Source organism: Carassius auratus, chromosome 30 (genome assembly GCF_003368295.1).
Source record: "Carassius auratus strain Wakin chromosome 30, ASM336829v1, whole genome shotgun sequence".
NCBI lineage: Eukaryota > Metazoa > Chordata > Actinopteri > Cypriniformes > Cyprinidae > Carassius > Carassius auratus.
In genome coordinates, this window is record NC_039272.1 from 19,970,189 (window position 1) to 19,983,955 (window position 13,767).

Here is a 13,767-nt window from a genome sequence, read left to right on the forward strand (position 1 = left end):
ATATATATATATATATATATATATATATATATATATATATATATATATATATATATATGAGAGTGAGCAAGAGAGAGACAGAGAGATAGAAACTTTGATGCTGTTTGCAGAAAGTCATTTCCCCCAGAGGTGTTTGCACCTCTGGCCAAATATAAATAATGGAAACAAAAGATCTTGAGAGAAATAAACTTCACTGATGTTGGCATTTTTGCTTGTGTTTGATTATTGTGTCATTTCTATCCAGATGTACGGTAATGTCATGGTGTGCAAAATTCTATCCCTCTTCTTTTTTGGGGGTACTTTATTTGTTGCCTGGTTGGAAAAGATAAATAACATAATTTATGTTTTTTTTTATCATAATATATGTAAAATTATTAATTAACTGTTTCATCTAAACTTTAAACAAGCGAACTCATTACAAAGTTAATAGTTTATACATATACTTATATGTATACACACACACACATTTATAAATGTATATAATGTATATAATTTGAAAAAAAAAATTGAAGACATGTTTCTGTTTTATGGGGTATTTTTATTTTAATACAACTTGATTGATTCACTTTTTACAACCAAGACTGAAATGAAGGTGAAGCCTCGACGACAGGCGCTCACACCTGCGCCGGGAATCTGATCCCAAGATGTTACCAATTGAACAGAAAAGTGGAAAAAAGTGATGGCGAAATGACATGGAGAATAAAGAAGGAGGGGAAAAAAGGAAAGCAAGACAGATGCAAAGGAGAGACTGTCTTTTTCAGCAGCAGTTTCCTCTGCATTGATGTCAGATTGCACGATGGACTGTAAAAAAAAAGAGAGACAAAGACGAGGGGAAAAAAAGGGAAGGGCTCCCGCTTTATTTCTGGGCAGGGATCATGCTGTCGATGGACTCGCCCTTCTCCAGCTTCTTCTCCATCTCAACCATAAGCTTGACGCCATCAACCACACACTGCACTTGCTCAACCTCTGAAGAGCCAATACGGTCAGCATTGGAAATGTCAAACACTCCACCAACGGAAGCGGTGTCCACACCACCTGAGAAAATAAATGAGGATGGAGGTCAACAAATGGAGCAGATCTTCATGATGTTCATATCATCAATCAACATTTGTACAGTGTGTTCATCCGGCTTTATATACCTGTGCCACGCTTCTGCAGGCGCAGTCTGGTCAGGATCTCCTCAAACTTGGCATGTGTGCTCAGCTTGGGCAGCTTGACGTGGACACCACCACGCAGGCCTGTGCCCAAGTTGGAGGGGCAGGTCAGAATGAAACCAAGATGCTCGTTCCACATGAATCCATGGTTGTGCTTCTTGAAAATCTCCTCAATCTGTTGAAGCAGAACATATACATGCTTACTCACTGCGGGCAAAGTCAGAGGACCATGAATGTGCATTTATGTGTACAGGTTCTCCATACCCTCTGAAGACCAACGCAGAAGCGCCTGAACACTTCCTTCATGTTGCCTCCCGGCTGCATGGAAATGACACGCAGGTGATCCTCCTCGTTCACCCAGACCAGGAAGGTCTTGTTCTCATTGTGCCTGTATTTAAAGCATAGGCCTCACTTAAAACGGAATTCTGCAGCAGTTTACTATTCTAAAAACATAACAGTCAATTTTATAATGTTTACTGTCCTGAAATGAGACAACCTTGATTATGTATGTGACTGACAAATGTAACCCATTAAGGGTGCAGCCTTTGAAATGAGACGACAATTGATGATTATGATTTGACTCACCAAATGCCTCTGGCATCGGGCCAGTCGCGGGCCATACCAGCAGCCAACAGCAGGGGGGAGACGGGTTTGTCAAAGAGGAAGTGGTCAGCGATCAGCTGCTCCTGCTCAGCATCGCTCATGGATTTCAGGGGGTAGTACTTGCCCTTGAATTCTCCGTCCAAGCTGTTCAGGGCTAGAGAACAAAGTAGTGCTTAAACTTATACTGATACTAATGCATACTCTCGTTCTACAGATAACATTGAATTTCTGTGCTATAGACCCTTAATAATAAAAATCTAAACTAGTAAAAATGACAAAAGCACAAAAAATTACTAAAACTTTAAAATGAAAACTGTAAATAGAAGTGCATTCAGAATATCAACACTTAATTCCACTGATTTGTGCACACATGTACTGTAATGACAGTATACCTTCAATGGACAGCTTCTCCACAGCTCTGCGCTCTCCGCGGCTGTTGTGGGGGGGCAGGGCATATCCCTTAATGCTGCGGCCAGTGCGCACGCGGCTACTGAGCACATAGTTGGGGTCCAGATCATCTCCACCCTACAAGTAGGGATTTAATTCATTTCATAACATTCCCAAGTATTGTTAAACAGTAGATTCTGGATATAAAGCATACCAATATGGATTGTTTTTCATATTTATTTACTAACTCACATTTCACATTATTCAAGTAAATAAATAATTGAATTCAAGGAGACAGTTTATTGTTCCATATATTGCCTATGTCCATAGATTTCTAGCATTTCATAAACTATTTCTTATTTCTGTTTTGTACCTTCAGGTTCTCAAAGTTGAGGTCAGTCTTGTGCTTGTCAGTTGCCTTGTATCCATTGTGGCGGTCAGAAATTACAGGGTCAAGAAGATCCTTGAACACTTCATAGGACTCCTCATCACCAGCAACACAGCCCACGGTCATGATGAAGGGGTGACCTGGGAACAAATGTTGTCTCGTCAGTATATGAAGGAAGGAAACATGTTGTTCTCTCTAAAGTGATCCAGGTTTGAAATATGTGGTAAGGATGTGACACTGATGTCTTTACTCACCTGGGTTGTCAACTCCGGTCTGGATGACATCGTCCAGGGTGAATCCAGTGGGGGTCTGCTTGTCCCTGAGCTTGGCATACATTTCCTTAGTCAGCACCTTGGCCATGTGGTTGTTGTGCTTGGTAAGGTCTGGATACTCCTCTTCAGCTGAATAGTTCAGCTTGAAGTTGTTGTGGGTGTTTCCGAAAGGCATGGTTGCGTTTCTAACACTGAAGATTTGACAAGTGAGAAAGAATATTTTCAATTTGATACTTTGAATAATCATATATTACTTCTACATATACATTTTCCAACTGTCTAACTATTGGACCATAAGTTTGACTAATTCTCTTAAATCAGTTAGGATTGAGTTCTCTAAACCAAGTATGTAAAATCTGGCAGCATGATTGTGTCAACAACAGCTGCACAGACTGACTATAGCATTATGTTTATGTTGAAAATTTGTAAAAAAAAAATGACCATTTTAGTATATCCAGATGGATGCTGACTGAAATCAATGTGCAAAAACATAACTGCTAAAACTTCAGCTTCCACTGGATTGTGATAACTGATAACCTGTGAAACACAGCTGCACACATTAAAACATTCTGTCTGGTATCCTAGCAAACTGCACTTGAGATCCTCATTTGTTATATGATATTTGTAATTGGTCCAAGAATGGGAGAGATGCTCTCAGATCTAAATGTAGACTGGACTATTTTTAATAAGGACTCCACTCCCTCCCATTTACTTCCACATAATCTCAAATTTTCCCAAAATGTTATGGACATATTGCAGAGTGTTCTGTCTATATCGTCACTTAATGTTTTATACTTTATTAAAGTGTTCCTACACAGACTGACTTTTGAGAGTTTCCTTAGACTCACGTTAATCACATCTTTGTTATTTTACAATTTACCACATACAAATCCTAACACTGTTATTAACTTGTGGTGGTCTGAACTGTCAGTCGGTAGAATTCATTTCTGCGAAAAACAGCTATCAGAAGTTTCTCACTTGTTTACCACGGGATCTTATTTTTTTAAAGCCAGCAGAGGGAACCTGTCCCATACGTATCAGTAGGAGAAACAGAAGCATATCCAAGGGAGGGTTTATATACATATATATATATATATATATATATATATATATATATATATATATATATATAGCTGTTATTAGATTATGCTCTCAGAGCAGTTGCATATCACACATTTGATATATGCTCCCACATTTCATAGCAAAGGTCAATCAAACTAGTTTCTCACCCAAAATATTTGAACATGCACAAAATGTAAAATATATCAACCGATGCCTTTCACACTTTTTCACTCCAGTACTTCTGTCATGAAAAAGAACATACATCTGCATATGAAACATCATACATATGAAATTGGAAAATGTATGCAGCCCCACAAACCACTTCCATTTTACTTTAGACGTTTTTGTTTTTCTTCTTTGTCGGGGAGAATTCCACTAGCTTGCATTTTTTTTCTAAATTATTTGATCTCATGTAATTTTTTTTATTTTATTTATTTTTCATTTTTAAGATATTTTTTCTTAAGCTTTCTCACTCCGCTCACTGAAAAACGGTTATTCAAGAATATTCTCTTTACCTGCACACAAGACAATAAAAGTGGTAACAGTCCTTGGGATCAGATCCTGTTCACCAAAGCCGAAATAGGGGTCACCCAAGTAAGAAGAGGTTGATTTGGATTTATATACCTCCAACCCCTGCAGTCATTGGCTAGCCCATTTTAGAGGCCACTGAATTCTGATTGGCTGGACACACTCTTTTATGCCCTCTTTAGTGTAGGAAAGGCTTCAATTTAGATCCCAGGCATCTTAGATGAGGTGGCAGCTGTGGGTCGTGCCCCCCTCCCCTCCCATATCCCTTTTCACTTCCCGCCCCATACATAGCTTTCAAGTAGGGTCTAGGTTAGAGGAGGGGTGATGGGGCATGGAGGGTCTACCATGCTAAAAAGGCTGAGCAACACTTTTGCCAAACATACCACAGATATTAGAAGTGCTCACGTCAGGCCGATGGCTTTGGAAAAAATCAGCTGGTAGGCTCTGTCCATCACATCATTCTCAGTGCAAATCCACTTAGCGGTTTTGCGGGTGAAGTCTGCTGCAGTGTCATATTTACTTCATGTATTTGTTCATGTAAGATGGCATATTTATGCAATAGGGTAAAAGACCATCAGCTGCCACTTTAGTATGAATTGAACGTGAATTAAGGAAGACAGTTGATGTGAAAGTCAAATTGATAGATTTTCAATTGTGCATCAACAGTTCCATCTCATGAAAAGTCGTTATAATTTGAAAAATGTTAAACTCAGATCTAATCTTAACCATAAAGCCCAACCCCATTAAAACTTTAGTTTGATCCAAGTTGCATGATTTTGCCAGAATCATTACATTTCTAATTACGTTGCCATGTGTGTATGTTTACTGTTGTGTCATCTTTTTCCTATTTATGCAATTCAAAATGAGGTATTTCCATCTCCAGTTTCGGTCACGCGTACACATACATGTTCTCACTCAGGGAGGCCCCGTGAGTGTCTGTCTGTCTGTGGATATTATGGGTAACCACCCTCCCCCAATGTGTCTGTCTAGCAATCCATTCAGCTGCAACTTGTCTAACACATTGATACATTTTGTTATGTAATGCATTAAGAATTAAAAAAAACTTCATGCTTATCAGCAGTTGTCATGTATGCACACACATGTCAGGACAGCTTATCATACAGAGATAAACTCTCAATTATGCTCAATTCGTTACTCTGACTTGAAGATTTAGTGTGGCTCCAGGCATGTGTTTCAAACACAGATTTAAGATATAATAATATTTGAGAACTGGTTGGTTGGGGAGGGTGTAGTATCTATGTCCAGTACTGGATATACAAATGGGAGGGGTTGTGCCCTGAGGAGTCACCTCATGTGCCCTTACTCAAACAGCTGTCTTCTGTTTGTCCCTGTACAAACAGTAAGTTTGCCGCTATAACGATCTATCTAGAAGTAGTTTAAAAAAAAATACAGAGCAGTATTTTTTAGAAGTAGTACACGAATATTGTTGAGCAAACCATGACACATTTTTTTCAGGATTCTTTGATGAATGGAACGTTTAAAAGAACAGCATTTATTTTAAAATAGAACGGCAGTGAATGCAATAAAAGCCTTCCAATCTTTGAACATTTTTCCTTTCAGTTGGGTGTGTATAATCGTGTCTTATCTTTCAAGGTCTGTTAGGTGGTGTCAGAATGGTGTGCAAGTGGAAGAGGAGGAAGGTCGTGTAACATAAGTGTGTTTGCGTATGTAGTGAAACAACAGACACTCAACTCCAGCTACTACAGTACAGTTGCACAACACAAAGAGAAGAAGTTGTGATAGTTTTAAAAAGTCTTCTTACTCATTAGCATTTATTGCATACTGTGCAATAAATCTGATTATACATTTATTTTAAATTAAACAGAGGAAAGAGGAACCACACTAATGCCTTAAATCATCTGTTAAACAATGTCCTGTTAAGAAATACAGTCAGGGAGTGGTGTAAGATGCATGGTTAGTTAACTACTAACGAACTAGAATGAAAACTACCAAGTCTCATTTAAAACACACACAAAGAATGTGGAAGTGGAAGTGAGACTTGGAATTCGAAATGTCTTGCACAGGAACTCCATGGAGAAGTATATGTTGTCTGCATGACTCTGTGGGTCTGCCATGTCATGATCATGTTCAGAAGTCTTGGTAAGCATAGCAAGTTAACAAGCAGCAGTGGCTAATAATATACTAGGCCTTTGGCAGGGTAGAAGGTAACATGAGTCTAAACACTCCATATGACCTTCAGCCAAAGCGGGTTTTTAAGGTACAGTGTGTGCACGTCTGTTACAGCTCGTACTTATCTGCACAAATTTTATTTTATCTCCTAGGTTTTACTTGCTGCATATTTTATGTTGCATTTGAATACATGTAAATATGAATAAGTGCTTGCATGCTTGCAAGAAGTGTTAGGGAGTGGGAAAGGGAGGAGGTCTCGCAGGTCACCTGAAGTGGTGTGGAATTTAATTTTCAATTCATATAATAGTCTGACAGTTATTATATTTGGTATTCCTGAATGATGCACAACACTTTTCACTAATAGTGTCTAATTACATTAATTAATTGAATTGACTGCAATGCAACTGATAGCTAAATGCATGGAAAATGCAACTCTGCAGGTCTGTTATGTTTCAGAATGGCATATGTCCAATAAAATGATGGTACAGTTTGTCCAGTTGAGTCTAAGATTGCAAAGAACATATGAAACATTAGCTAATCAACCAATACTAACTTGTTACGCTACCAAAAAACTGCAGCAGTACCTAAGAAGTTTGTTACCGAATCAAGTATGTGGTGATGCCAGAAAGGAAGACCTGTTTTTATGAGTTTATGTGTATGTTTTTGTTAAACTCTCATGACCCTCATCTCCCTCTCTTTTCAACACTCCTACATTCCATCCTCCGTCTCTCCCTCTGTCTCTCTGGGTTGTATTGCATTGACTCAGCAAAGAACTCGATCAGTGAAGTTGATATAAATCAGAATTTGATGTTAATGATTAATGTCAGAACTTAGCATGATGCATGTGAACACAGATTAAGTAAACGAGTAGTTTACAAAAGTAAATTGATTGTACACTATAAAACTTTTCAATAACTGAACTGCATTATATTTCTGTTGTTTTTAATGAGTTTAATGAGTTTCACTCTATGTGAGAATGCCACATGAACTTGAGAACCGTACAATCCAACTCAAACTTCTTTATATCTTATACATGACTATAATATAATTACAGACTTTCCCATATTCATATCCATTGTACTGTCAGCCTGCTAATGGAACCACAGATAATTATTCTGACACCTTGGTTCATACTGTTTCACTCTCTAAGTGTGTGACTGCAATCTAGATTCTTACATAAGTATATAAAAAAGTGTATCGTGTGTACATTTGGCATGTGCTGCATAAAATATGATATGACTGAATGTATTAATGTGCAGCTCAGTGAGTCCAACAGTACACAGTGTGCCTGGTCAATTTAACACATTATTTAAATAATTATGGAGGATTTCTCTATCTAAAAATTATACAGTGCATATGAAATACTTACTCTACTACTTTTGTAGATTTGGTAAATATTTTACTGGATTGTTGATGTGCATTTATGAAGCTTAGTAAGAAATCCCTGATATATTTCAGACAGAATATTTTAATGCTGTGTGTTATAAATAAAAATATTGACAGCATAATTGAAAATGTCTGAAAAGTCTATTTCAAAGAAAAATATAGTTAACCCAACAGTATTTATTTTGTGACGCATTCTTTTTATCATTCTCTTTTTTTGAAATGAGTACCTGACTAAACTGCAATTGCTGGTCCAGCACATTTATGTAGATTTACTGATGTTTGTGTGACTTCAGTTGCATGCAGAATGTTGTTCTGTGCTCAGGAAGCAGATGTACACCATATAAGGTGATGCATTGTTATTATTTGTGTTTCAGATCCTGTAGATACAGAATTCTGCCCATCAGTAGAGACAGAACAACCAACAACTCTCCCTGATGGCCACCTGCTGCCACTGCAATCTGAAAACAAGAAAGGAGATTGCTGTCAGGATTCTGAGAATGTGTTAAAACAAGAAATAAGATGATAGTATATGTTGTTAAGCAATCATTATACAATAAATGATAAATTAATTAAATGACGAGGGAGTTGTGTTGTTGAACTGTTTTGAATGAACTGGCTACAAAGCATTCATATTTTCCATATCTTTTCTCAGTACATTGCTTATGTATATTATTTTTTGTTATTTATCTAAAATGTATTTTCTAATCCAACCAGTACCAGTGCCGTGTTACTGGTCTTTATGTGCTATTGCTCAGAGAGCAGTATCAGTATGTTTCCACTTGAAGCGCTGTTGTGTTCTGAGTTGACTACCACAACACTGACACCAGAACATAATCTGTGGTTCATAGGATTTTTTGTCCCATTTTTCTCTACAAGCATTTTCTTAGCTTTAGAAAATTCACCAGCTCAGTTCATAAAATACAGCGTGCAAAACTAACCTTGACTCTTGGTATATTATTGAGTTGTGACAACAGTGTGCAACACAGGAAGCTGACCAAACACTGCAACAACGAAGGAGTTTCTGAGACTGTTCTATTCTCTGGAATGCTTGTTTCATATATGATTAATAGGAGATACTGGGTGGGTGCTTGTGGGAGCAACTGGTTTGGTGTTTGTCTTTAGATTGTTTAAAAAGTCCCGGCCTTTATTTATTTGGCAAGGCTCAGGATTTCATAAAGAGCGTTTGATCTTAAGAAGTCAGTACTTTTGTAATCCACAGCAATTTAGGGGGATGTGGTTGAGAAGGGTCATCCAGATACGTTTTTGAGACACTGGCTTAACTCTGCTCTTTTTTTTAATCTGTTTACAATATCACAGGTCCTAAGGGTAAATAAGGAAGAAAATTCTTAAAATCTGTGTACATTCATTGGGCTTAATTCATGCAACACAAGCAGAAGAGATTTCTGTTTAAATTGTTTGGAAAATACTTTTATGTACATTGTTGCATCAAACTGAATGTTTCATGAAACAGAAATTCATTAAACACATTTCAATTATATTTTAGTTTGGATGGGGATGTTGAGCAGAAAGACAGAAATAGATGAATTCAGAATATGTAATAAATTATATGCATCTAATTATTAAGTGGCTATGGATATTAACATTTTAATTATCAAAATATTAAATTAATAAAGTAAATGAAATCTTTACATGTGTAAATCTAAACATAATTTAATTAAACTCAATACTAAAAATGTATTTGTTCGTAGAGATATGTTTTTTAAAGCAAATATTCACTTTTTTTATTTCAATAGATTAGTAGATTAAAATATTTGTATGATTATGTATTGAACTAGTCCTGGGTTTATGCATATGCATTTTCAAAATAGTATTAAGTCACATTTATTTGAAAGATACTGATTTGCTTGATGCAACCCTTCTTGTTCAGGCAGCCTTGGACTGAACTTTAAATCTTTGCTGACATTGTAAGTCCTTGATGTTTGTCTTTGGGTGTGGTGGGCTATATGTAAGTTAGTGCTGCTTATGAATTGTACTATTTCGCCCCTCAGCCTGTTCTCTTATCTATTGTGATAAAAATGAAGTGTTTGAAAAGCTATGAACTAATTTTTTTTCTTCGTTCTCTCCTAATGTATAATTGCGGAATGACATCTGTCCCTGTGTATTGATCAAAACGATCAAATATGTGTCAATTTCAGGTGGTCTGTCATTCGTGTTTGTAGTGACTCACTTCTGAGTAATGTGCAGTTAAGAAACTTGCGTAAAGGCCCTTCTGAGCAATTTTCTGGGTGGGGCAGAACACAATAAAGCACTTCCTCGTGTCTGCTGTGCGTGGACTGCGAGGAAAACAGTCTGAAATGGCGGATGACTGGAAAAAGAAGTGTGACTCTCAGTGGCAGCTGGGGGCTCACGATGTCCCCATGCCCGACAACGTGGACTGGAAATCGGTGTTTGAGAAGAAACCGTTTGAACGCAACCTACTGCAGAACCCCTCGCCTTACGGTAATGACGTCACACCAATCTGGCTGGCTAGTGGCTAGCTAGCGCTACTTCGCACTGTGTCATTTAATTATATCTCTGCTTAAACTTTGTTGTAAGTGTATAAAGAAACAGTATTATGTTGAGATAGAGTAGAGGAGATCGAGGATATGGCTGTTACACAGGCTAGTTGTCACACCGTTAGTTTAACTATTGAGAAATATGGTGACTCATCCATGAACGTTAATCTATATATAAATTGTGTGTTATTTTCTTGTTGTTATTAATTTTATGTACTGCCGACTTGATTTGTGTTTTAAAATAAAATGTTTATTTATTTATTTATTTTTTATTAATATGAAATAAACAACAACAACAAAACACCACACAGTGAATATAAGGCATAGTACTTTTGAACTTATATGAATTCGACTAACATACTTTGTGTAAGATGCTAAAATGGAATGTCATGCCTTTGTTGTCATTTTGTGGAAAAATTATGTTTTAATTTTGTGGGTGAAGAGGTGAGATAAACAAGATAGGCTACTAGTTATTATTTAGTTATTTTAAAGTGAATATAATAAATGAATTTGTGCAGTGCTGAAACAATGCCGAAATGTACCACCAAAATGTGCCTCTCTTGTGGACTGGTTGTTAAAATACTACAGCAAAAGATGTCTTTAAGTTATATGGATGTTTTTTGTTATTCGGCTAAATAGATATTTGACATTAATATTTGAAAAACAGTAGGCCTATTTGGAATTCAATTTTACTGCAATAGAAACTGAACCATTGCATTCAGCTAAATATTTTAAAATCATAATTTTATCTCGTTCAACATCCAGGTGTAAACCACACCATCCCACCACCTGAGCCCCCTCGATCGGGAATGCCTCCTCCTCCAAATCAACCACCTCAGTTTGAGCCCGATGGTGAGTCAAAAACCAAAACAGTATGTTCGCAGCCTAAAAATCTCCCCATGAGCTCATTTCTGCTCAATTCAATGTAAATGTGTTGAACTTTAGACCCCAAACCTTTGCTGTTCTAAATATCTTTGGTTGCTAATAAAAAGGAGATTGAATCTTGTACCTGGATGTTAATTGTAGGTAACTTCTCTGGCTGGAAAAGTAGTACAGAAGTTTTACCATATGACACTAGTGGAATTCCCCCTGGGGTTGTGGTCTGCCATCTGCCTCAGTTTAGGTGAGTCTCACTTCTGTAAGAAAAATATTTTTTACAAAAACATATAAATCGGTCATGTTCCAATACAATAGAGATACTTTTCCTTGTCAGAAAACTTTGATACAGTGCTCCTTACAGTACTCTAGAAAAAGCTTGTCAGTTCTTCAGGGTGAGAAAAAGTATATATAATCTCTCTGACATGGTCTTTGTGTTTCTTAATCTCAGGTGGTTCTCTTTAGAGCAGCTTGTGGACCTGAAGGCAGAGGGTCTGTGGGACCAGCTGCTGGATGACTTTCAGCCTGAGATCATCATTGAGGACTGGTGAGTTACGACCTGTTATAAAAATAGTTTGCAGTGTAAGCAATCTTCTAACAGTAATTGCAAACTGAGTTGCACAGAAGAGTCAAACATTGAAATGGATGTCAGTTAAAAGGAAGTTTGCTGTAATGCAGTGTCTTCCTGTCTTTCATCGGATTTTCTAATGATTTGCAGCTACATAAAAAAGCATCAAGGAATCTGAATTAATTTCTGGCATAGCTGGACAATTTAATCTGTGACAAATAACAGTTTATAATTGGTTGAAGGGACTTGTCTAATTTCAGGCAAAATCTAAGGTTTAATGAAGACTAATATTCACCTAAAATGCCTGGGTGTTTCTCCTGATGTGTAGGTATGAGGAAAGCCAGCTTCATAAATCTATCTATCAGCTTGATGTGAAGCTCTTGGGTGCTGATGGTAAAACGGTTATCAAGCAGCATACATATAACCCTGAAGAGAACCTGGACTGCTACTCACACACCTGGAAAAAGGTAGTACACACGTACACGCACATCTGTATTTTTGTATTTATATTAGTAAGTATTTTATGTTCATGTGCCCACATGACGTGTGTTTATGTGTATAGGTCTCCCATGTATTCTCCAAGTATGGGTCAGGAGTGAGGTACATTCACTTTCTCCACAGACTGAAGAACCAGTTCATGATTGAATTCTTTAATACTAAAGTCACAGACAGCTCCATTACCATCAAGACCAGCAAAGCCAGTGTGGAATAATGGTAGTAAAAAAAAAAAAACTGGTAGGAGTTTATGCACTCTCTAGACTTAGTTTTTTTTTAACAAAGCAAATGTCTCGAATGTGTTTATAAATTGACTGCCATTTCGCAAGATGTATCTAGCAGGCTTATAATGTAATAAAACATTCCTCATTCGTTTTGTGTCAGTGTTTTTTTTTTATGTATTCGCAATAGCACTAGAAATGTACAGTTGGTATTATATTATCATATTTTAGTATTTAAGGCCAGCAGATGGCGATATAACTCACTGATTTGCAAACAAGACGCTGTGACCTGTACACATTACACATTACAAAAAAAAAAAGGTAAATTTTACACATTGGTAAAAAAAAAAAGTAAAAAAAAAAAAAAAACCTCGGTGAAAATACAATAGTTCCAACAGTTATTTTACCACTGTAAAATCATAGCGAATATGGAATCAGAACTCTGTTCCTAATTCAGAACTAGTAATCATTTTGCGTTATTTGATGACTTTTATTTATTTTTGTATGACTTTTTGGTGTCGACAGTAATTATGGTAACTATGGTAAATTATTGTTAAGGGCAATTCACAAACAGTGTAACAATTTTTAATAACACTTAAACTATATAATTACTATATAACATTTATCTAACCTTTAATTTATAACCATAAATATAGCTGTATCTATTTTTGCATGCAACAATTATGCTGTGGTAAGAAAAAAATAGCGATCCCTTTAAAGTATCTCTGTTTTCAAAAGCTTTTAATTATTATTATTATTATTATCATTATGGTTTTTAATTATTTAAAGTAATTATTACAGTTGAATATAGATGATGTACGATATGGCTCTGCTCCAGTTTTTATGGGTATTTTTGAGGGCGACATGCATTGACGCACCAATCAGGGCGTCGCGTTGAGCTGTTGCGCAGTCTGTCGCGTGCTGTGCGTTCGGAGGATGCGCGCTTGTTTGGGATGCGCGCATAGTTCAGGACAGAAACCGACACACCACGAAAACTAATGGCACGAGTCTCATGAGAACTGGAGCAACATCCTCTGCTGCCTCCCGGCCATGTCTGTCAATTCTGAGCTCTGCCATAGAGGTAAGTTTTGTTAAATAAAATAGAGTAATACTTTTACCGGGGATTATGCCTGGAATGCACATTGGTTGACTAATTGCCA

The 13,767-nt window shown here is 36.9% G+C and overlaps 2 protein-coding genes across 2 annotated transcripts; one reads left to right on the forward strand and one right to left on the reverse strand.

The window, feature by feature from the left end:
• Positions 1-517: 517 nt before the first annotated feature.
• On the reverse strand, positions 518-4,548 carry LOC113049569 (creatine kinase M-type). Its single transcript, XM_026212008.1, has 8 exons — positions 4,382-4,548; positions 2,787-2,995; positions 2,518-2,672; positions 2,150-2,282; positions 1,740-1,911; positions 1,419-1,542; positions 1,140-1,329; positions 518-1,035 (listed from the first exon to the last, which is right to left on the reverse strand). Exons 2-8 carry the CDS (start codon positions 2,977-2,979, stop codon positions 857-859), a joined length of 1,146 nt encoding a protein of 381 aa, XP_026067793.1. The 5' UTR covers positions 2,980-2,995; positions 4,382-4,548; the 3' UTR covers positions 518-856.
• A 5,587-nt stretch (positions 4,549-10,135) lies between these two features.
• Positions 10,136-12,759, forward strand: LOC113049570 (F-box only protein 50). The gene is made up of 6 exons (XM_026212010.1): positions 10,136-10,391; positions 11,213-11,299; positions 11,474-11,570; positions 11,775-11,870; positions 12,220-12,358; positions 12,454-12,759. Exons 1-6 carry the CDS (start codon positions 10,247-10,249, stop codon positions 12,601-12,603), a joined length of 714 nt encoding a protein of 237 aa, XP_026067795.1. The 5' UTR covers positions 10,136-10,246; the 3' UTR covers positions 12,604-12,759.
• The last annotated feature ends 1,008 nt before the right edge of the window (positions 12,760-13,767 follow it).

Coding starts and splice junctions, on each gene's coding strand:
- LOC113049569 (XM_026212008.1), bottom strand. CDS start 2,979: ATGCCTTTCGGAAACACCCACAACAACTTCAAGCTGAACTATTCAGCT. Junction 2,673..2,786: donor GACCGGAGTTGACAACCCAG/GTGAGTAAAGAC, acceptor ATTTGTTCCCAG/GTCACCCCTTCATCATGACC. Junction 1,036..1,139: donor CCTGCAGAAGCGTGGCACAG/GTATATAAAGCC, acceptor TTATTTTCTCAG/GTGGTGTGGACACCGCTTCC.
- LOC113049570 (XM_026212010.1), top strand. CDS start 10,247: ATGGCGGATGACTGGAAAAAGAAGTGTGACTCTCAGTGGCAGCTGGGG. Junction 10,392..11,212: donor GCAGAACCCCTCGCCTTACG/GTAATGACGTCA, acceptor TTCAACATCCAG/GTGTAAACCACACCATCCCA. Junction 11,571..11,774: donor TGCCATCTGCCTCAGTTTAG/GTGAGTCTCACT, acceptor TCTTAATCTCAG/GTGGTTCTCTTTAGAGCAGC.